A 21982-nucleotide genomic window follows, 5' to 3' on the forward strand; every position below is an offset into this window, starting at 1 on the left:
CAAAACCCCCGAGCTAAAGAATAACAAAGTAAAACAGATAAAAATCTCAATAGAAAAGAAAGCAGACAACCCTAACCCTAGGGCTAACACTAAACCTAGGTCTAATCTTAACCCTATCCCTAACCGTAAACCTAACCCTAACCCTAAGCCTAACCCTAACCCTAGGTCTAACCCTAAGCGTAGGTCTAACCCTAAACCTAAAAAAAAAAAAAAGAAAGCAGAATATATTAAAAACTAGAACAAATTTAAAAGGACCATAAGGGAGGTCAAATGATAGGGTGCTAAGTTTTAACCAAACTGCATCTATAACAGGAGCCCTGGTGGCATAGTGGTTATGTATTAGGCTGTAATCTGAAAGGTCATCAGTTCAAAACCACCAAGTGCTCTGTGGAAGAAAGATGGGGCTTTCTATTCCTGTAAGCAGTTAGTCTTGGAAACTCACAGGGTAGTTTTTAAAAACATTTTATTGGGGGCTCATACAATTCTTATCACAATCCATACATCCATCGTGTCAAGCACATTTGTACATTTGTTGATATCATCATTCTCAAAACATTTGCTTTCTATATGAGCCCTTAATATCAGCTCCTCGCACATCCTGGCCCATCAGACCTGAAGGACGATATCCCTGCTCTAAGCAGCCAGTGGACAGAGTGGACAATATGGCTGATCCCACTATGAGACAGACCATCCCTTAATGGCCCAGGGCCCTAAGGGGGACAACACTGGAGACTCAGTGTTGGGACTGGCCCAGACTGACCCTGTGACATCGAGCAACCGTGGAAGCAGAGCAGGAAGCCCCCAAGGGAGTACAAAGGACAGACTCTGGGGCCAGAGCATGGTAGCCCATTGGACCTGACTGAAGGACACGCCTAGAGATAAAAAATCAGACCTTGATCTATTTACAGGTTTTTCTCTTTTTAAAAACTTTTAATTATTCTTCTATGGGTAAAAAAAAAAAAATCAGCTCATTTCCCCCCCCCCCCTCCTCGCTTGCCCCTCCACAGGGCAGTTTTACCTTGCCCTACAGTGTCACTATGAATTGATACCAACTTGGTGGCAGTGAGTTTGGGTTTTTGGTTTTGCATCTGCAACAATCAACTTTCCAATGAAACACTGTGCATGATAACATGGCTATTCCCATCCCTGGTCCATCTTCAGCGGGGAGTCACCAAGGGTTCATCCATATGTATGGCCCGGGTCAAAACAGAGACACAAGACCTCTTTAGTATCTTGGGAAGCAAGGAAGTTACTTTGAGGACTAAGGAGAGCCTGACTCAATCCATAGTATTTTCAACGACCTCATCTGCATGTGAGACTTGTTCTTTGGATAGGGAAGTGACAAGAATCGATGCATTTGAATTGTGGTGCCAGAGAATATTGAAAGTACTATTGACTGCGAAAAGGACAAATCAACCTGTCTTTGAAGAAGTACAACCAGCGTGCTCCTTGGAGGTAAGGTAAGGATGGCAAAATTTGTTGTCAGGAAAGACCAATCACTGGAAAAGGCCATCATGTTTGGTAAAGTAGAGGGGCAGCAGAAAGAGGAAGGTCCCCGAGGAGACAGATGACACCATGGTTGCAACAATGGACTCAAGCATGGGAAGGAACAATTGAGGATGGCACAGGACTGGACAGTTTTTCTTTCTGCTGTACATCAGGTCACTAGGGGTTGGAATCAACCCGATGGCACCTATCAACATCAGCAGTGTGACATACCAAAGTAAGGACTTACAAGAGCTTGTTTAGGAAATTCTATCGAAGCAAGATCTAAAGTAGTAGTAGGGAGTATGTGGGTACAGCAGAGAAGGAACAGATGCACAGATGCTAAGATGAATAGTGCCTGGCAGGTTGGAGGAATTTTAAGGTCAGTGTGGTTGGATCAGGAGAGTTGCAATTCATCTCAGCAAATAGTACTGCTAGTTTGCTATTTGACAGTCACTGAGAACAGAGCTGGTGGTAGGCATGGCTTTGCAGGTTATGTTCAGTTAGTTGACTTAAATCCTAAGAAAACTGGGATGGGTTGTTATGAGTCAGACTTGACTTCATGGCAGTGTGGTTTTTGTTCTATTGTCATGCTTGATGTCAGTTTGTAGTTTCTGGCTGAAAGGTAGAAACAGGTTGGTGAGGAGCAAAAGTGAATATTGGAAGACGAAGGCATGGCAATAACCCTTGTGGGAGATTATGATAAAGGTGGAGAGCAATTGGTGTCAAAGGCTATTCAAAAATATTAACTGATGGGATTTCACATTGAATGAGAGATGAGAAATGATATGCCTCAGTTTCTAGCTTCTGCAACTGAATGAGTACTAGGCAAAGGAGGAAAAGTTTTTATTTTGGTCTTAATCATATTAAACTTTGAGGATGTTTTTGACAAACCTAAGTGGAGATGAGAGGAACTTGAGGGAGGGACCTGAGTCATCAGTAACTGGAGCCTGGTATACAGTTAAAACCATCCTAGACAAATTAGACTGAGAACCAGAAAGGCTAACAACTGCACTCCAAAGGTAGTCGTGGAAGCAGGAACAAAGACTCCGACAAGAGAAGGGAGTCAAAGATGAGGCACAAGTGATGCCACTGCTACTGAGACGTGAGGACTAGCAAACAGTTAAGGACCGGACTCAGCAATGGGAAGATCACCTTCCCAATGACCCCGAGGCCATAGTAAGAACTATTCATGGGGATGAGGGTAGCAGAGGTCCATACAGTGGGTCAAAGCAGACAATTGTTTTTAAAAAGTTTAGCTTTGAAGTGGAAGAAAGCATGGTAGCTGGTAAGAAAATGGAGTCCAGCACGGTTTAAGAACGGAGTCTTTAACTTGCTTAAAGAGTCCTGGTGTTAGGCCGCTAACCGCGAAACCACCAGCGTTCCTCAGGAGAAAGACAAGGGCTTTCTGCTCCCTGAAGAGTTAAGTCTCAGAAACTCACCATGGGAGTTCTACCCTGTCCTATAGTCACTGTGAGTTGGCATTGACTCGATGGCAGTGAGTGGTTTGCTTAAACAATCAGAACTTTGTAAAATATGTCAGAAATTCTAGAGGAAAAAAGCTAGTTCTCAGATCACAAGAATAGGCATTGACCTTGGATAAGGGGAACACTTGCTCTGTTTAGATGGGAAAGAGAACGAGGCAGATGTAGACAGGTGAATATATTTTCCATCTGATGGCTTCTACTTTTGTGTAAGAAGAAGTAAGGTTATCTATAGGAAGCAAAGAGTGGACAGGTGGTTATGAATACTGGTTTGGAACTATAATTGTAGGGAGGAGAGATGACTAGAAAAGTCTGGTTGGGTTATAAAGCATGAGCCTTAAATTTGAATCTGGGAACCATTAAGCCAGTGATACAAATCTGCTCTATAGTGATCATTGGCCAAATTCCACAAATGTTTCACTTTTATCTAAGGTTATTATTTTACCAGAAGTGTCTCACAGAGAGGAGGCAAATTTAATACACTGCAAACAAAACAAAAAAAAAATCACTAGAATTTAAGCTAAAAATAAACCTAAGAAGGTGCTAATGGACAGAAGGTAGAATCATCAATGGCCTGAATGTTCCAGTTCAATCAAAGAATGGTTATAGAAATAGTTCAATAAGCAAAAGTGGAAGAAATATATATGGTCAGTGAATGGGATGAAAATTAGTTTTAGGGAAAAAAAAGAAAATTCGTTTTAGGATAGTTTGAGGCAACAATGGCTGGGATATAACTAAAGTAGGAGGTAGCTAAAGAGTAGAAATTTTTGGCCCTTGAGAACTGAGACCAAAATATGGACTGGTTATTGTCCAGACAGACATTAAAAAACTAAGGGAGATAACAGGAAAACAATACATTAGAGGCAAGAGTAGTAGTTTCCAAGGACAAATAACAAGACCGGGTGCTATGGTTGAAATCTCCTCATAGAAATGTTAATTTGCTGGGGAATGGGAAGTTCTGATGTCACAATGGCAGGAACACAGCCTTGTTTCCTGTGTCTTTTGTCAATATTTATTCCAGTGCATTGGGCCTGAAACATCATATTGTTGGCGGATACCAAGACCCATGGGAGATTTAGTGACTTTGAACAATGGAGTGACAGGAATGAGGTTTTACTCAGTTCCTCATATTTTTCCAGCAGTTATGAGTTCTCAGACATGGAGAGGAAATAGTTAATTCACAATGGAAATTTACTGCAAGGACACACAGTTACTGATGTGGAGTTCTCCCCACCAGCTACACAGCATCCCAGGCTTATGTCTCTGGAAGTTGGGTGATTCACAAACTCTTTTTACATTTATACTTTCCAAGGGGAGAATTTTATTGTAGGGAGGTTTCTGGTCATCACTTTTTTTTTTTTTGTCTTTTAACATCATTTTATTGGGGGCTCATACACATCACCTTTAATTTTAACAACTCTTTTCGTTCAAGAGATAGCAGCTAAAGGAAGCACTGATTGGCATCACTTTTCTCAGTAAGTAATTGTGCTTAAGATGGGCTTCTGGTATACTCTGGTGCTTTATCATCTGTTAAGTGGAGGCAGTTCTTACTGGTTTGCTGTGAAGGTTAAGATTAAAATATGACCTATACCTGCATCAGTGGGTTTCCAGATACTGGCAAACATCCTGATGTAATGAGACGAATATGAACTTTTAAGTCCAATCTGCACATTCACTCAGGGTCTGCTACTTGAGAACTTTAATTTCCTGATATGTAGGAGGCAATGTCTTTCTCTAGGTGGTTCTAAGTTTATTGTTGTGGAATCCAGTGTCTAAGATCTTCAATTTCCTCTGTGAAAAAGGAGTCATTAGGGGGAAGTGCAGAGTGGAGACCCAAGGCCCATTTGCCGGCCACTCGAGATCCCCTTGCAGAGGGGTCTAGGGGAGATGAGTCAGTCAGGGCGCGATGTAGCACCGATGAAGAATAGTTTTTCTCCAGTTCCTAAAGGTTTCCCCAACCCCAACTATCATGATCCGAATTCTACCTTGCAAGTCTGGATAGAGCAGAGGACGTACACTGGTGCAGATAGGAGCTGGAGGGACAGGGAATCCAGGGCGGATGATACCTTCAGGACCAGGTGAGGGGAGATACTGGGAGAGTAGGGGGTGAGTGGGTTGTTAAGAGGGAACCGATTACAAGAATCTACATGTGACCTCCTACCTAGGGGACGGACAATAGAAAATGGGGTGGAGGGAAACGTCAGACAGGGCAAGATATGACAAAATAACAATTTACAAATTATGGGCTCATGAGGGAGGGGCGAGCGGGGATGGAGGGGAAAAAAAGAGGATCTGATGCAAAGGGCTTACTTAAATGGAGAGCAAATGGTTTGAAAACGCTGAGGGCAAAGAATGTACAGATGTGCTTTACACAATTGATGTATATATGGATTGTAATAAGAGTTGTATGAGTCCCTAATAAGATGTTTAAAAAAAAGAAAGAAAAAACAGTCATTTCATTATATAACTTTTTCTTCTCTTTTAATACAACTTTTTCTCTAGCAGCTTCAATGAACAGAAAAAACCAGCTGGATGCAAAAGGGGTTAAAGACAGCAAGAAATTGGGGGAATAAAGTGATATGCCATTCAGATAATTGAACACTGGGGAAAAAATGCCAAAAGAGCAATTAATGAGAAAAGAATCCAGAACTGAGCTAGAAGCCACATAATAGGTATAGTAGGAACAAAGTGAGGTAGGTGTGTGAAAAGGCTGGAGTTAGAGGTGATTATAAAGGTCTTGTTAAAGAGATCCTGAAGTTTGGACTTTATCCTTTTAAAAAAGTAATACCATGTCTTTTTGGGGGGCACCATTCTCTGTTCTGTCAGAGTGTATCAGTGGCTTCAACTCTAGCTGTTGAAAAAGTACCTTTGACCTCTTTTTAAAATTTCTCCCCCTCGTGTCTGAATGTATTACAAAACATGGTCTCCCATGTCTTCCCCTTCCTGGATTCTCCTGAAGAGAAGCGCACAGACTTTTTTGATTGAAGATTTTATTGCTCACCCTGAGACCACAGAAAATAGTAAGGAAGTAATCTAGGAAAATGGTAGAAGTTCCCAAAACATCCAGAGATCTTCAAAGTTTCATCTTTGCTCTGTGGCTACTAATTTCACAAAAGTTAGTGCCTAGAATAGAAGCCCTGTGGTTTGGGGTCTGTTGTTCTTAAGATAGCCCTTCCCTGGGACACTTTCTTAGAAGATACAGTCCATACAAAATAGTTATGAACTAATGTATACTTGAATCACAAGTGAGCCATTTAAATCCGAAGGACAACTACACAGGCCCCATATACTGTCATCTGGGCAGGAACCAACATCCTGTTGCTTTAACCAAGGGCCTTCGAGGACTGAGGTTTACCTTCTGTAAGTTGAAAGCAACTTCTTAGTAGCCAGGGCTGAAGCTAATCGGTATGTAGCACCGGACAGAACAGAGGATGGTGCCAATAAAGTGCGCTCCCTTCCGAGGGTGCGGGGGCAGACACTGTTTGAAAAACCAACCAGGTTTATTTGTTCCAGGGGAAGGAGCAAACGTACCCAGCTCTCAGGCAACCCTTCGCTTTCTCTGCAGGCTTTACCCAGTCCAAGGCTTCTTCGCTGGAAGCAGCTAACTGCCTGGGGGCGAAGCTTTAGACTGTTCCGCAGCACCGCCTGGCACAGCTGCGGCGGCCTCATAGTCTGCGATGCGGCGCTGGACCAGGGCAGGCATGAGGTGCACATACGCGGCCATGAGACGGTGGTTGGAATGGATCAGCTTCCCAGCACAGCTGTGCAAGCATGCCTCCTAAACGAGAAGGCAGGGTGGAAGGAGAGGCTGAGGGAGCTCCTGCCAGCCCCCAGCTTCTTTCCCCAGCCCCAGCTTAAGGGCGAAGGCCGGGGAAAGGCCAGGGACAGACGTGAACTCGGGAGTTGGCTGTGCGGAGCGAGGACAACCATCCGACTTAGTCCCCCACCTCCTCTGCGTCCAGAGTTCGGTAGTGCAGGCTGGGGACGCAGCGCTGGAAGCAGAGTTCTGTCATCCGATTGTAGACCAACAGGAAGTCCCGCAACTGCAGGAAAAGGGGAACCCAGCGATAACGAACCCTCCCGCCCCATGCAGGTCCCGCTTCCTGAGGTTGCCCTGGGCTGCGCGCCGCTCCCCGCAGTTGCCGGCCCTCGGATCCCTGGCTCTGTGGGGACACTGCGACGTGGGCAGCGTCGGGAGCGGAAGGTATGGCCCCGGAGCCGCTTAGCTCCCACTCACATTTCTCAGCTGCTGCTGTGGCTGCTCCATCACGCCACCGGCGCACGTCGACCTCACTTCCGTTACCGCTGGAACACGCCCCGGAAGTGACCCCACGCCGCTCCCCTAGGACCAGAGGGGTTGGCTCAAGCCCCGCCCCGCCCCCGACGGCTAACGTCACCTCCGCCCTTCTAATCTGCGACGTGGCCGGCTTCTTCTGCCCGCGAAGGGACGTCACTTCCGCCGAGTCCCTGACCTGCTGCTGGGATCGCGACGGGAACTGGAGCCCGAGGTCCCTGCGCGGCCCGGGCCTGGCGCCCTGAGGGGAAGAGCGGCCCGGCCCGAGGTGAGGGGGGCGGGGGGCCGGACAGACTTTGGCGAGAGGGACTTAAACGCACAAACCTGCCCTGAGGGCATGATGCCCCTGAGCCCTGGGTAAGATGGGGGCACACCTGATGCCCAGGTGAAGGGGGGTGGGGCGGAGACTCACACCTGGGAAGACATAACTGACTTTGGAAGGGATCACCTTTATCCCGGGAAGAAGAGGCCTTTCGTGGAGGCGGAGGACATACACCAACTGACTCAACCAAGGCCTGGTAGGGTGGATCTGAGCAAGGGGAAGAGGTGCTTGGGGTGGAGGTAGCAGAGGCCACTTGAAGGGAGGGGTACGAGGCACTAAAAGAGTGGGAAAGGCTGAGCAGTGCAGGACCAACATGAACGAGGAGTGGGCGCCTGAGCCCCGGGAAAGGGGATCCATCTCTTGGGGGAGGGAAGGGGAAAGTCACACCTGAATGGGATAAGCTGCAAAAGGGGGCGGACTTTGTCCCTTTTGCTTCCTGCTCAGTTCCCAGAGCCTCATGGTGTGTTTGACCCAATGCCGGCCCTCATTAACTATCTGCTGAGTGATTGAATGCATGAGTCTTGAGTTCCTGGTGGGCTTTGGCGGTCATGAGAAGACGCCTGAGACCTTAGTGTGCTTGAATGAAAAGGTTCACCTTGGTGGGTAGAAGTACATATAGCTAAGGAAAAGAGTGATGGCGGAACCCCAAGACATTCTTAAGTGCTGGAGACAACCTGCAACGCTTCGGGAATGACCAGGGAGACCTTCTTCCTTTAGAATGCTCAGTAGTTCCTCAGACCACCTGTGTTGGGCTTTGCAGGGCCCTGGGGTGGAGGCATTGACTCCAGTCCCTGCCCCCACCATGACGGACGGGATACTGGGAAAGGCAGCCACAATGGAGATCCCTATCCATGGGAATGGTGAAGCTGGGCAGCTGCCAGAGGATGATGGGCTGGAGCAGGTGCTTTTCTTGATTTCAAACCCCCCTCCCCTTCAAATTGAATCTCGACTTATAAACTCTGAGTCCTTATCCCATTCCAGTAGCCTTCCCCTAACATGTCACTCCTCACCTTCTTTTTAGTAAATCTTCGTCCTGATTTTGTGCAGTTGTCCTTTGCTCTCCCTATGATACTTCAACCTTGTCCCCTCCAGCCCCTACATGGTTCAGCTGCTTCTGTGCCCTAATGCCCCCCTCTTTGGCCTATAGGACCTCCAGCAAGTGATGGTGTCAGGACCCAACCTTAATGAAACCAGCATTGTGTCTGGTGGTTATGGGGGCTCCGGTGATGGACTCATCCCCACAGGTATGGATGGTCAGAGACAAAAAGCTGGTGTGCCCAGGGGCACAGGAGTGGTTCTGGAAGCATTGGGGTGTGCCTAAGGAAGCAGAATTGTGTCTGGTTGCCTTGGGACCTCTTGCCCGTATGAACCCCCAGATTCTCCTCAGCAGCCCAAGGCCACCTCCCAGGGTTGTCCATCTGCATCCGCTTAGCCTCTCAGATGAACCCACTTATCCTTACCCTGCGGTCAGCTCTTTAGCCTGCTTAAGATGTCTGATTCACAGACATTCCCCTCCTTTGGAGCTTAAGGCTGATTTGGAACTTTGTGAGACTTCCGAGGGTTTTTCTCCAGGCTCTACCATTTAGAGAAACAGCCCTGAATCTCACCCACATCACAAGGGGGCCAGAGGAAGTCATGAGAAATGTGTGCTGGGATTTAGGTCCTGGGGTTCAGACAAAGCGTTCCCTCTAATGTGCAGGGAAACCCAGTTGTGTTTAGAAAGTCATCTTCCTGTGTTGGGAGGAAAGTGTGCATGGGGCTGCAGAGGTACGTGGTGGTATCTGCGAGAACCTGGGATCAAAGAACTTGGTCTTTTAGGGTCTGGCCGGCATCCATCTCACAATGCCGCTCCCGCTGGCCCCGGAGACGAGGTGGCTCGGGGCATCGCTGGAGAGAAGTTTGACATCGTCAAGAAATGGGGCATCAACACATACAAGGTGGGACTCAAACACCTCCCGCCCCCCATCCTTTCCTGGGGCCCTTAACCCCCTTCTTCCCAGACCCCAGTGTCCTTATGGCTGAGAATAAATACGGAGGGGGTGGGAGTAGGGTGCCAGGGTCTCTGACCTGTTCTCCCACTTCCCAATCAGTGCACAAAGCAGCTGTTGTCGGAGCGATTTGGCCGAGGCTCCCGGACTGTGGACCTAGAACTAGAGCTGCAGATTGAGTTGCTGCGTGAGACGAAGCGCAAGTATGAGAGTGTCCTGCAGCTGGGCCGGGCACTGACAGCCCACCTCTACAGCCTGCTGCAGACCCAGCATGCACTGGGTGACGCCTTTGCTGACCTCAGCCAGAAGTCCCCAGAGCTTCAGGTGCTCAGCTAGGCCAAAGAGGGGGAGGACTGGGCCCGGGCCCTCCCAGGCAGTCACCCCTCAGCCTCCCTCCCTCCCTCCTGCAGCCCACAGGGAGAACCCCTCCAGGGTGGGCCCAGCCCTGCCCCCAGCAACACTCACCTGTGGAGGCAGCTTAAGGGTTTGTACAGAGGTCCAGAAGCTGGAGGGGAGGGGGAGAATGCCTCACAAGTAACCCTTTGCATCAGCAAGAATGCCCGTGGTGTTCAGCCTAACTGGAGCCCTTCCCCTGCCTGCTGCACTAGTTCTTCCTGTTCCATTACTGTGAATTTATTTGAGAAGCCCCTCCCTTCATACTCCTACCCCAGGTAGCCTTAGGGTGCCCCAATAACTTTCTGGCTGGGAGAGCCTGGCTGGAGGCAGACCTTGAGTATTCCAGTGAGATGTGATGTCAGCCTCCTGCCTGGGGAGGAAGGGAGTGGAGGGCTCTGCGGTGGCAGTCAGGTAGGGAAGGTTACTTACTGTCTCTGCCTTCTGCCCTCAGGAGGAATTTGGCTACAATGCAGAGACACAGAAGCTGCTGTGCAAGAATGGGGAGACGCTGCTGGGGGCTGTGAACTTCTTTGTCTCTAGCATCAACACATTGGTCACCAAGACCATGGAAGACACACTCATGACTGTCAAACAGTATGAGGCTGCCAGGTGTGGACACTGGCTGGGGCTAGGGTCTGGGGAAGTGGCTGGTGTGGGTGCAAGTTGTGGCAGTAGGGGCATAAGAATTCAAGAAGGAAAGGAGAGTATGTGGAGGAGAAATGAGTGGAGACCAGCCTGTGTCACCCTCCTTCCCAGGCTGGAATATGATGCCTATCGAACAGACTTAGAGGAGCTGAGCCTAGGTCCCCGGGATGCAGGGACACGGGGCCGACTCGAGAGCGCCCAGGCCACCTTCCAGGCCCATCGGGACAAGTATGAGAAGCTGCGGGGAGATGTGGCCATCAAGCTCAAGTTTCTGGAAGAAAATAAGGTGCCAACCCTGCCCCTTCACCCTAGCCCACAGTCCACTATTAATGTTTCCCCGAGCCCCTCCCCATCACTGAATTGGGAAACACAGCCTGGCAACAGAGTGGGATGTTCACTCTCGATACCCCCCGGCCCAGACCTTGCCAAGTTTGCCCCCTTTGACCTTTCCTCTTGGATGCTGGGCATGGGAACAGAAGTGGGGAAGCCACCCTCTGGGCTGGGATACCAGAACCTTGGGCCCAACAAACTGTCAGGTTTCTCCCATCAGATGGCCCCTTTCTTTGGTTGCCTCTTTACTCTAAAAGCCCTATCAGAGCTGAGTTAAGGTGTGCCTGGTGTGGGGACTCAGGCCCAGGCTTAGGCTCATAGCTCCTGAATGAGGGTGCATGAGTCCAGCCTTAGCTGACCCTGTTGGACCCCCAGATCAAGGTGATGCACAAGCAGCTGCTGCTCTTCCACAATGCCGTGTCCGCCTACTTTGCTGGGAACCAGAAACAGCTGGAGCAGACCCTGCAGCAGTTCAACATCAAGCTGCGGCCACCAGGAGCTGAGAAGCCCTCCTGGCTAGAGGAGCAGTGAGCTGCTCACAGCCCAACCTGGCTATCAAGAAGGACACTGGGAGGGGCAGCCCCAGGGTGGGGAAGATTGGACATGGGACATCCCCTGCCACTTGCCCTGTGGCTTGGGCTCCCTCTCCCTGACTGGTGCCTGACACCAGTTTTGCCCAAGCTGCTGTAGGGAGAGGGCCAGCAGGCCCAGCAGCTGCCACCCTGTTCTGTGTTCTCCTGGCCACTGGGCTCCATTCCCAGATCTTATCCTTCCACTCCACAGCCAAAGGCTATGACAAGATCACTCCCTGGCCAATGGCATCACTCCTCAGGCCTAAACCCAGCTCCTTGGGGTCTGCCTCTTGACCAATGGCAGAACCTCAAAAGGCCCTGTCAGCCAGTGGCAGCTCTTCTTGGGCTCCCCTGGGCCAATGATGTTGCCTCCAATATCCTTTGTCCCTCCTCTATGCGTGCCCATTGCAGAGAAGGAGACTGGGACCAAAGGGGGTAGGGATAATGGGGAACCCTATTTCTGGCCCTGCATCTGAATGGGCCTTACCCCAGCCACCCAGTTTGTGCTCAGAGCCCTGGTGAATTGGGGCCTAGCACTAGGAATAAACCTTTCATAAAAGCAGGCCCAGAGAGGTCCATTTGTGGGGAACTGCAGGAGGGTGGACTGGGTGAAGAAATGCTTAGCCTAATCATACACCTAAGCCCTATCAGGTCGGAGGAGCTAGGACCAGACAGCTGAAGTCACAGGATTTAAGAACATTCTGTAGGCCCTTTCTCACCCCAGCCCCACTGGAGACAAAGCTTATTTGCTCTTCAGGCCAACACCTTGTAAGCTATGGCTGTAAGAGCTTGGTCCAGAAGAAGTTGGACCAGTTGGTCACCATGCCTTCATTCACACAGCAAATATTTACTGAGTGCTTTTATTTGCCAGGCACTGTGCTAGTCCCTGGGGAGACATCAGTGAATAAAGCACAGTCCCTGCCCACACTGTTTACGGCCTAGTGGGGAGATAGAGACAAGTAACTAAGCAACTACAATACAGTGAAAAGACCTAGGATACAGGAAGTGTAAGGAGCTGTGGCAGCCCAGAGGAGGGGTATCTAACCCAAATGGGTAGAGAAGGGGGCTATCAAGTTGGAAGCTGAGACCAGTGAGGGGAGAGTCTGGGGAAGAACATTGTAAGCAGAGAAGCTCACCTAATTTACAAAGTCCCCAAGTAAGTTGGGGAGACTTCAGTTGGACTGAAATTATAAAAACGGAGTGGCTAGATCAGTTCTCAACCTGTGGGTTGCGATCCCTTTGGGGGTCAAACACCTTTCACATGGGTCGCCTGATTCATAACAGGCAAAATTACAGTTATGAAATAGCAATGAAATAATTTTATAGTTGGGGAGCCACCACAGGACGAGGAAGGTGGAGAATCACAGAGGAAGACGAGTAAGATGTTAAGAGCATCCTGGGATACAGGAAGCTGTGAAGGAGTTTAAGTTGGAGCTTGACTGCATAGAAGTCTAAAGTTTAGGAAAGTCTTGAGTGTTAAAATATCAAAACACCATAATGCCCTTGTCCTGTATAGTACAAAAAGCTCCAGCTCAATCTTGAGTTGTTACAGACCCAGTCACAAACCCTGGGTCACCCAGCTAGACTCATGTCAGAAGTTGAGGCAGTTCCAAGCTTGACCCAGGTGAGCACCCAAATTGGAACCTTGTGTGAAGCCAGAAAATGTCCTGACAGCCAGCACGTTGACTCAGGCAGGGTAGGTGCCATCACCTCCATGCGCCTTGGCCAAGGAGAGCTCTAGTATCTTTGCACATTCTTATCTCTGGAGGGCTGCGTGAAGGGCACAATCCAGGCAGCAGATTCTCCTAGGGACCTATGAGGCACCTCACTTTGCTCACCTTTGTCACATTTACTGCAGCTTCCAGGCAGGCTTCCTAGGTTTGGGCAGCCTGTAGTCATCTGATGAGCTTAATTATTAGGTGAGAAGTCATATACAAGTGAGTTTCAAGAAGTTCACAGGGGCAATCGAATTAAAAGATCCTGGAGTTTTGCCCAGAAGCTTTTTGGAGCCTTCCACCCGCCTCCCAAAAGCCAGCACTTTATGGTCCACTGGGAACTCCATGCTGAATCTCCCAACTTTGGCTGGAATCGGCCTAAAAGCAAGGTTCGGCCACTGATTCTACCACTTTCTAGCTGGAGAGTCAAAGCTCTTTGTTCCTAACGTTGTAAAACAGGGCTAATAAAAGAAGCTGCCTATTGAATTATTAAATGAGATGATATATGCGAAGTGGTTAGTTTTGTGTCGTATATAATAAGCACTCAGTCCTTATTAAAGGTTAGGACAATTTTTATTCTTTTCCACTGGGACTGTTCTATGCGATGATTCTGAGAATTGCTCTAGATCTTTGGGGTGAGGACAAGAGTCTGGATGGTTAGAACCGTTATTTTCTCATGGAGGGGCTCCTGAGAGCGCCAGGCATCTAGAGACAAATCAATGTCCTCCACCGTTGTCCCCCAACACCATCTTCTCCCAGAGCTCCACCACGCAGAGATCCCGGCTCAGCATATATCAGACTAGCAATATTCCGTGGGCGCCCCACGAGAGCTGGGAGGGTACCTCCATCCAGGAGGCAAGGTGGCCGGGCTCCCAGAGTCCGAAATCGCTGCTCCTCAAAGCTGCCTTTTCCTCGTCCCTGAGACCAACTACACTGGCCCTGCCCGGGAGCCTTCGGAAGCCGAGGCAGCTGGCGGGGATCCGGGATCCGGGATCCGGGTCCCGCTCACCTGCTCTCAGCGCGACAGCGGAGGGAGCGGCCGCCGGAGCCGCGGGGAGCGGGGGCGGGGGTGGGGTGGGGAGGGACTCACTTGGGGGTAGGCGGGCGGGGAGTGGGCGCGGCCTCCGCGGCGGTGGGCGGGACGTGGGTGGGTCTTCAGCACTTGGGCCGCCCCCTCCCCCGGCCCGTCCGCAGCCCCGCCTGGGCCCCTCCCTCCGGCCTGTGCGGCTGGTCCAGCGGCGGCGCCGGCGCGGGGACAGGCGGAGGCGCGGGACGTGGGGCGGCGCCGCGGGCAGGGCCGGCCGGGCGGACGGGCTCTGGCAGCGGGGCAGCGCCGCGGGCCCCTCGGAGTGGCCGCAGTCTGGGCCTCGGCCCTCCCATCCTTCTCCGCCGCGGTGAGTGAGACGGGCGGGGCCCAGGCGTGCGTTTGTATCCCTGTCGTCTGGGTCGGGGTCCAGGTCCACGTCCAAGCCGTGTGTGCGTCCGTCGGAGGGTCTGTGGGTGGGGGCGCGGATGCCTGTCTCCATCCACGTGAGGCGTGTCCATATCTGTGAGAGGGAGGGGGGTGGGATTCTTCGGGCTGTGGCTGCTCAGGTGAGGTCTATGCCTGAGGTGGGGGGAGGCGCGGGTGGATGGGTGAGGTTCCTTGCGGGAGCTCGGGGTTGGGGAGCTTGTGTGTGTTGGCGAGGGTGCTGAGTGCTGCGGCCGAGGGTGGGGGTGGGGGTGGGGTGGGGTTATTGAGTGGGACTCTGGAATCTTGTGGCCCAGCTTTCCCGAAGGGCTCCTTTTTCCCTGGTGCAGACATCTCCACCTCTTACTTCCCCCACCCCCCACCCTCTTTGGCCGCCCAGAGGCCCACCAGGCAGGATGGAGGACAGTCTTCCCTCCCCTAGCACTGCTCGCTGGACAGGAAGCCTCATCCGGAGGCGACTTCTGGTAGGAAAGGACCCCATCTGGCTCCCTGCAGCCGGGGCCCAGCCTGGAGGACCCCAGGCCCCTCCTTAGCTCTGGCCTCCCTCCCTTCTGCACTTGGCTTCAGATCCTGGGCTTCGAACCTGCAGGGACAGATGGTTGCAGGCTGGAGGGCCAGGCTGCACTCCAGGGAGGTCAGTCCAGCTGAAGGCAGGTGGTGTGTGTACGCGGGGGTGGGGGGCATGTTCCTGGTGTGGGGGTCTCAGGTGTAAACAGCAGAAGTCTGGGACTGGCCTCAGGGTGATCAGATCTGGGAGGTCATAGCAGGTGCAAGGTCCTCTTCACAGGGCTCCTCTTGCCAGTGGATCCAGCTTGCCAATGCCCATTCATCCCCTTAGTGGAGACCTCATTTGTCTGCAGAAATGAAAGCAGAGTCCGCAGGCCTGGCATGTGCTCTGTCTTGGCTTGCATGCTTCCAGTGACAGAGCACTTACTACCCTTTGCTGTGGGGAAGCTTAAGCAAAGGTCTTGCTTCGCGGAGCATCGTTGACTTTTCTTGTTCGTCAGTGCTCTTGCTTTTGCCTCTCGCTTTAGAGAGAGGGAACTGCAGAGATCTGATATGCACTCCTGTCAGCAGCATAGACTTTCTGTTTGCCAGGCACCACCTCACCACTAAAGGGACAATGCGACTCTCGCTGAGAGATGAACTTGTGCAAAAACTCAAGTTCTGAAAAGCCTGTGCTCAGAACAGACCAAAACCATATGGCTAGAGTAGAGGGCAAAATGACTCAAAGTCGACCGACATTTATTTCAAAGGGCAAGTGGGGGGAACTGTGACCACCCTTTAATGCACCTAGCTTTATGCTGGAAGATAGAAATTAAATCATCAAGGGAGTACAGCCCGTATTACAGTCTGTAGGGGAAAAGAACCTTTGGGTATCTCAGGTCTGTGTAACAAGTAGACTTCCCTACCTAATCTGCAAGTAAGGGATTAGGAGAAGAATTTGCCCTGCACCGCACCTTGAGTTGGTGGAGTTACTGACAGAGCCAGCACTAGATCCTGATTATCTTGACCTTTAAACCTAGACACATTTTTAGGTACAAAATCCAGGTGAAAGAAGAGGAGGCATTGGGAAGCTGTCTAGGGTTCTGATTCATGTGACAAGGGGGATGGTGCAGCCTTTCACTGAGATAAACATGGCTGGCGTAGAAGCTTAGGGGAACAGGGATTCTGTTTTGTTATCAGTTCCTACATATCATTCAGACAAGCATGTCCAAGATAGAATAAAATATACAGGCCTGAGATTCAAGGGAGTCTTCTGCATGGGGATAGATCTTTAGAGTCATTTAACAGTTGTATGGTAAGTGAAGCCATGGGAGAGGATGCGATTGCCAGAGTATGAAAAGGCAGGGAACTGTCCCTAGAACAAAGCCTTGCAGAGCTAAACATTTAAGGACTGCAGTGGAGGCGCAGCCTGAGAGACAAGCAGAGAATCTTCTTTGAGTGGATCATGAAAGAATTCAGCATAGCCACTGCCCTTAGGGGTCATTTCTCTCACCCAACGGGGCCATGCCTCTTCATTTTTCGTGCTACTGTTTCATTGTTCGTTGTTTTCCCAGTGCACCTGGCAAACGTCTATTTTACCCTCAAGAGATAACTCAATCCTTCATCTGAAGGCCTTCCTTATTATCAATAAAGCATCTTCAGAGTTAACTGTTTCTTCCTCTTTGCTGTCATAGCGGTTTGAACTTGCCAACATCATGACCCGTATCACACAGTAGTTTGGGATTTCCAGGTCTGTTTCCCAGATTAATCTCAGGGTGGATGGAAGATAGGGACTGTGCCTGATTCAGCTCTGTTTCCTTTTGAAAGACCTTGTCCAGAGTGTGCCCAGGGAGGTTAGATCCTTTGATAAGCTTATCAGTTGCTTGAATGGTTCATTCTCCTATTGAGTCTGGCACACCTGTGAGGGAAACGGGACTGTGAATTTCATCACCCTTAACCTCCAATCTTATAGAAAGAGTTTCTTGGAGTTGAAGACTTGACCTTATCCCAGGTTTCCTCTATTCCAGAGAAGCTCCGAAGATAGTAACCTGTAGTCCTATTTTCATTTTGCTGAGATCTCAATGGAGGCAAGTGAATACACCTGGAGGCAAGTGAATCTAGCTGACCTCTCACATCCACTTGTCAGTAATGCCGTGATCACTTCCACGCATGGCTGTGTAAATTATATACATGAGGAATTCTGTGAAGTTTAGGAGAAAGTCGAGGAGACAAATAGATGCTGTTTGAACAGGTGGAGACACTGACGAGCCTTGGAGCGCACACTGCAGATGTTGAGGATCTAGGGACTCAGCACTATCTTCCTTTGCTTACCATCCACTTCCTCCTCAGCCCCCTGAACCTTGTTTCCTCCTAGAAGCTGCACTCCTTGAAATACTGACAACTTTTTGCGGACGGGCCTTAGACCACAGCTCCTCTCTGCAGCATTTCACAATGAACATCACACTTTTTCTCCCTGAAACTCGTGGCATTTGTCCGGCTTCTCTGCCCCTCTAGCTACTCTCTGTCTTCTTTGCCGGCTTTGCTTCCTGACCTGTCCCTTAAAGGTTGATGTTCCTCAAGGCTCCATCACACACCTCTTTTCTCACCTGCCAAGGTCTCTGGTAATGTCATCCCCTTCTATCATCTTTACACCATATCTCCAGGCTAGACTTCTTCCTTCGGCCCTTTCATAGAGTTACAACTGCCAATCTGGACCTCTCTGCTGGACTGTCCCATAGGTACTTCGTACTCACTTAGGGAGTAACTGGGGAGCTTACAGAACTTGTGCCTCTCCCAGAGTCTCCAAGCTAGAAAAACGGCAATCATTCTGGACTCCTGCTCCCCTGCCATTTCATGTCAAATCACCCGGACACCAAGTGCTACTGATTCCTCCCTATGAAATCCACTTTGACTTCACCTCTGCGAGTCAAAGCCTCCACCTCTCCTTGTCAATATTGTAGCCCTGGACTCCTCTTAGTTATTTTCTACAAAGCAGCAAAAGAATTGTTCTTGTCACTGTATACTTACAAACTCTTTAGTCGCTTCCTTTTTCTCTTTGGTGAAGCCATAAGCCCGTGATAGGGAAGGGCAAAGTCTACCCTGCTTACTAAGGTCAATAAAGCAGTGTGTGACCTAGCTCTTACCTACCTCCCCTCTTCTCTCTGAGCCCTCCCTTGTCACAGTCCACAGATACAAAAGGTACCAAACGCTCTATAAATGTTAATCACCTGGTTAATCAACTAGTCAATGCCGACACATAGTGACCCCATAGGAGAGGTTAGTACTGCCCCTGTGGGTTTCCAGACTGTAACTATGTATAGGAGTAGAAAAGCCCCACTTTCTCCTGAGAAGCTGTTGGTAGTTTGAAACTGTTGACCTTGTGGCTGGGAACCCAATGTGTAACCACTATGCCACCAGGGCTAAGAGTTTAAATACCATTTCCTTCTGGAGAATTATCTTGACCCCTGGCCTCCATCCCCACTCCATCCCCGTTCCCATCCCCATCCCCAAAGCCCTCCCCACATTACATCACAGGAATCCATCTGTTAGACTCTGGAATCCATGAAGGCTGACCTGTGACTATTTATCTTTGTGTCCCCAGGCCTAGCAGAGGTGTTGAGTGAATGGTGAGTGAGGAAATGAGCTGCCTTTCAAATTTAGCCCTATAGGAGGAGTAGAAGAGATACAGTGAACGCTAGAGGCAGCCTAGGAAGGAGGGTAAAATCTCTGTTCTAGGTTCACCCACCTCCAAATGTCAGTGGTGATAAACAGTTAAGCCCCTCACTGTAGGACCTTGGGGGCAGATCTCTAGAGCACAGTGGGTTGGAAGAGGTGGGGACAGGAGCACAGGAGATGAAGGGAATCATAGACACTCCGGCTGGTGCATGGCCTCAGCTGCTGAATGCCCAGTGCATCTGGGTGGGGAAGTAAAGCAGGAAGGGGAAGGGAGGGAGGAGCTGCCCGTCGTTGGATGTGGCCCAATCCCCGCCCCTGTGAGATGGGCTGGGAGAGCCCCTTGGGCTTGGAGAGAGGCGGAGCCTGACATCCAGCTGCCCCATCGCGGCCCAGCAGACCACTCCTACTCTTCCTCCCAGTTCTCCCACCCCCTCACCGGAGTGAAGCCTGAGCTCCGTTCTGGCCTGGCCTGTTCCTTCCGCCAACTCCCAATCTGTCCCTCCTGCTTTGTTTTTTTTTTCTTCTGGTATTCTCTAGATCCAGAACCCTCACATCTGGAGAGGGAACCTCAGGATCCCAGTACCCACAATGGCAAAGTACGCAGCCAGGCTTGCCCTTCCCACTCTGCCCACACCCACACCCGTGCTATAGGGAAGGGGAGGGTGCATCCAGCCCAGCCTGGAGCCTTAGGATCTTTCGAGAGCACAATGATCAATGATGCCTGTCACGACACACATTGAGGGATGACCTGGCCCTTGTCGCTGCCTTTTTTTTTTTAAGTAGTCCACGGTTTTTCAGCCTCCCTTCATGGCCATAGATGCCTCTTATAAACTGGTTACATTCCCTGTGCAAACCTCTTCTGATCTTCATTCCTCAGTCATACTAATCTGGCTTCTGTCCCCACCACACTGTAATTGGTAGATGCCCTCCAAGTCTCACCCTACATCACCCATCTTTTCTTAGATCACCCTCTTCCGTGGATATTTTTGGATCCACATGTTGTTGTTTTCTTTTCCCCTTCCCTGTGGGATCATCTCAGTCACCTCTGCTGGCCCCCCTTCCTTTGCTCCTCACTCTGTCCCTAGGCAGTCTCATCCATTCTCGTTGCTTTAAGTGCCATTAATCTGCCAACAACGTCAAATCAATAATCATCCCAGACCTCTCTTTGATGCTTCTGTAACCTATACCTTACTTGACATCTGTACGTGGACAGCACCCAGGCAGCTCAGACTCAGCCCACCTGAAACAGTCTTTTCCGACCAGCCCTTCCTCGCCCTGCCTCTGCATAACCCAGGATTTGCTCCAGCAAGAAACCTAGGAAGTATTTTCAGCATTCCCTTTTTCCTCTCACATCAAGTTCATCACAATGTCTTTTTTTTACTAGAATAAAAAAGGTAGACCTCATGATTAGTTCTCAGTCCATCTACTTTTATGCCTCTACTTCTGCAGACATCCAACATTAAAATCTCACCCTAATTGATCAGAAAGCTTCCTATCTGCTCTCCCTGCTTCTACTCTGGCTCCTCTTGAGTCCGTATAGCTTCCAGGTAGGTTTTTCATTTTTGTAAATTATATCATATAAAATTAGTAAATTGTATGATTTCCCAAATTTAGAATAAAACCTAAAATCTTAAATGTGACCTCCCAAATCCTTCATAGTCCTCATCTCTGATTACCTTTTTTTTAAAAAAATCATTTTACTGGGGGCTCATACAACTCATCACAATCCATACATAAATCCATGTGTCAAGCACATTTGTACATTTGTTACCCTCATCATTCTTAAAAAATTTTCTTTTTACTTGAGCCCTTGGTATTAGCTCCACATTTCCCCCCTTCCCCACCCTCCCTCCCTCTCTCACCTTTGATAATTTATAAATTATTTCATGTCTTATACTGTCCGATGTCTCCCTCTACCCACTTTTCTGTTGTCCATCCCCCAGGGAGGGGGTTATATGTAGATCCTTGTGATTAGTGCCCCTTTCTCCCTCACCTTCCCCTTCCCCTCCTGATATCTCTACTCTCATTATTGGTCCTGAGGGGTTTATCAGTCCTGGATTCCCTGTATTTCCAGTTCTGATCTGTATCAGTGTACATGCTCTAGTCTAGCCAGATTTGTAATGAGGTAGAATTGGGATCTTGATTGGGGGGGAGCATTAAAGAACTACAGAAAGGTTGTATGTTTCATCATTGCTATACTGCACCCTGACTGGCTCGTCTCATCCCCGAGACCCTTTTATAAGGGGATATCCAGTGCCTAGAGATGGGCTTTGAGTCTCCACTCCGCACTCCCCCTCATTCACAACGATATGATTTTTTTCTTTGATGCCTGATACCTGATCCTATTGACACCTCATGATCAAACAGGCTGGTGTGCTTCTTCCTTGTGGGCCTTGTTTCTCAGCTACATGGCCGCTTGTTTATGTTCAAGCCTTTAAGATCCCAGATGCTATATCTTTTGATAGCTGAGCATCATCAACTTTTTTCGCCACATTTGTTTATTCACCCACTTTGTCTTCAACGATCATGTCAGGAAGGTGAGCATCATGGAATGCCAGTTTAATAGAACAAAGCGTTCTTGCATTGAGGAAGTACTTGAGTAGAGACCCAATGTCCATCTGCTACCTTAATACTAAACCTATAAATATATGCACATCGATCTATTTCCCCATTATCATATATAAATATATTTAAATATGTACATGCTTGTACTTAGACCTCTATAAATGCCCTTTGCTTCTAATTCCTTCCTTTATTTCCTTTTACTTTCCTCTTGTCCCACTATCATGTTCAGCCCTTATTTGGATTTCTGTAATTTCTCTCCGTTACATTGCCCTTGATCAAGCCCTATCAGGCCTCCTACACCCTCCTCACCATAGAATTTGGATCACTTGTTGTTTCCTTGTCTCTAGGGTTGTTAATACCCACTTTCTTTCCACCCCCTCCCCCTCTCCCATGTCCCTCCAGAACCATAGATCCCATCGTTTTCTCCTCCAGATTGTTTATCCCGCCTATCTTGATAGACCTGCAGATATAATAATATGCACAAAAAGCAAGACAAAGCAAAAGAAAGCAACAAAAGAAAACAAAACAACAAAAAAACCAATGACACACACAAA

The 21982-nt window shown here is 49.4% G+C and overlaps 3 protein-coding genes across 5 annotated transcripts in view; 2 read left to right on the forward strand and 1 right to left on the reverse strand.

Moving 5' to 3' along the window:
• Positions 1-1125: 1125 nt before the first annotated feature.
• TIMM10B (translocase of inner mitochondrial membrane 10B) lies at positions 1126-7307 on the reverse strand. 2 transcript variants are annotated; one of them, XR_012783937.1, is made up of 4 exons: positions 7207-7307; positions 6917-7012; positions 6501-6747; positions 1126-5971 (listed from the first exon to the last, which is right to left on the reverse strand). XR_012783937.1 is itself a non-coding variant. In XM_075546153.1 (3 exons), exons 1-3 carry the CDS (start codon positions 7234-7236, stop codon positions 6571-6573), a joined length of 303 nt encoding a protein of 100 aa, XP_075402268.1. In that variant the 5' UTR covers positions 7237-7307; the 3' UTR covers positions 1126-6570. The 2 variants fall into 2 exon arrangements, 1 of the variants encoding a protein (XP_075402268.1); XM_075546153.1 differs by having other exon boundaries at positions 1126-6747.
• A 66-nt stretch (positions 7308-7373) lies between these two features.
• ARFIP2 (ARF interacting protein 2) lies at positions 7374-12078 on the forward strand. Of its 2 annotated transcripts, none has more exons than XM_075546151.1 (8): positions 7374-7531; positions 8346-8486; positions 8733-8829; positions 9404-9522; positions 9676-9897; positions 10421-10578; positions 10726-10900; positions 11320-12078. In XM_075546151.1, the coding sequence occupies exons 2-8, from the start codon at positions 8388-8390 to the stop codon at positions 11473-11475; spliced, it is 1026 nt and encodes a 341-aa protein (XP_075402266.1). In that variant the 5' UTR covers positions 7374-7531; positions 8346-8387; the 3' UTR covers positions 11476-12078. The 2 variants fall into 2 exon arrangements, with proteins under 2 accessions (XP_075402266.1, XP_075402267.1); XM_075546152.1 differs by lacking the exon at positions 7374-7531 and adding an exon at positions 7566-7781.
• Positions 12079-14444: 2366 nt separating this feature from the next.
• TRIM3 (tripartite motif containing 3) overlaps positions 14445-21982 on the forward strand; it is a 38166-nt gene continuing 30628 nt past the window's right edge. The window contains exon 1 of the mRNA XM_075546154.1: positions 14445-14625. The gene's annotated coding sequence lies outside the window, so the exon portion shown is untranslated. The remainder of the gene's footprint in view (positions 14626-21982) is intronic.

The sequence above is a fragment of the Tenrec ecaudatus genome, chromosome 4 (genome assembly GCF_050624435.1).
Source record: "Tenrec ecaudatus isolate mTenEca1 chromosome 4, mTenEca1.hap1, whole genome shotgun sequence".
NCBI classification, from domain to species: domain Eukaryota; kingdom Metazoa; phylum Chordata; class Mammalia; order Afrosoricida; family Tenrecidae; genus Tenrec; species Tenrec ecaudatus.

What these genes read in the sequence shown, in the direction of transcription:
- TIMM10B (XM_075546153.1), bottom strand. Translation starts at nt 7,236, where the DNA reads ATGGAGCAGCCACAGCAGCAGCTGAGAAAT. An exon ending in CACAGCAGCAGCTGAGAAAT is followed by an intron (nt 7,013 to 7,206) that starts GTGAGTGGGAGC and finishes CTTTTCCTGCAG; the next exon opens with TTGCGGGACTTCCTGTTGGT. An exon ending in GAACTCTGGACGCAGAGGAG is followed by an intron (nt 6,748 to 6,916) that starts GTGGGGGACTAA and finishes CTTCTCGTTTAG; the next exon opens with GAGGCATGCTTGCACAGCTG.
- ARFIP2 (XM_075546151.1), top strand. Translation starts at nt 8,388, where the DNA reads ATGACGGACGGGATACTGGGAAAGGCAGCCACAATGGAGATCCCTATC. An exon ending in AGAAGTCCCCAGAGCTTCAG is followed by an intron (nt 9,898 to 10,420) that starts GTGCTCAGCTAG and finishes TTCTGCCCTCAG; the next exon opens with GAGGAATTTGGCTACAATGC. An exon ending in AAACAGTATGAGGCTGCCAG is followed by an intron (nt 10,579 to 10,725) that starts GTGTGGACACTG and finishes CCTCCTTCCCAG; the next exon opens with GCTGGAATATGATGCCTATC.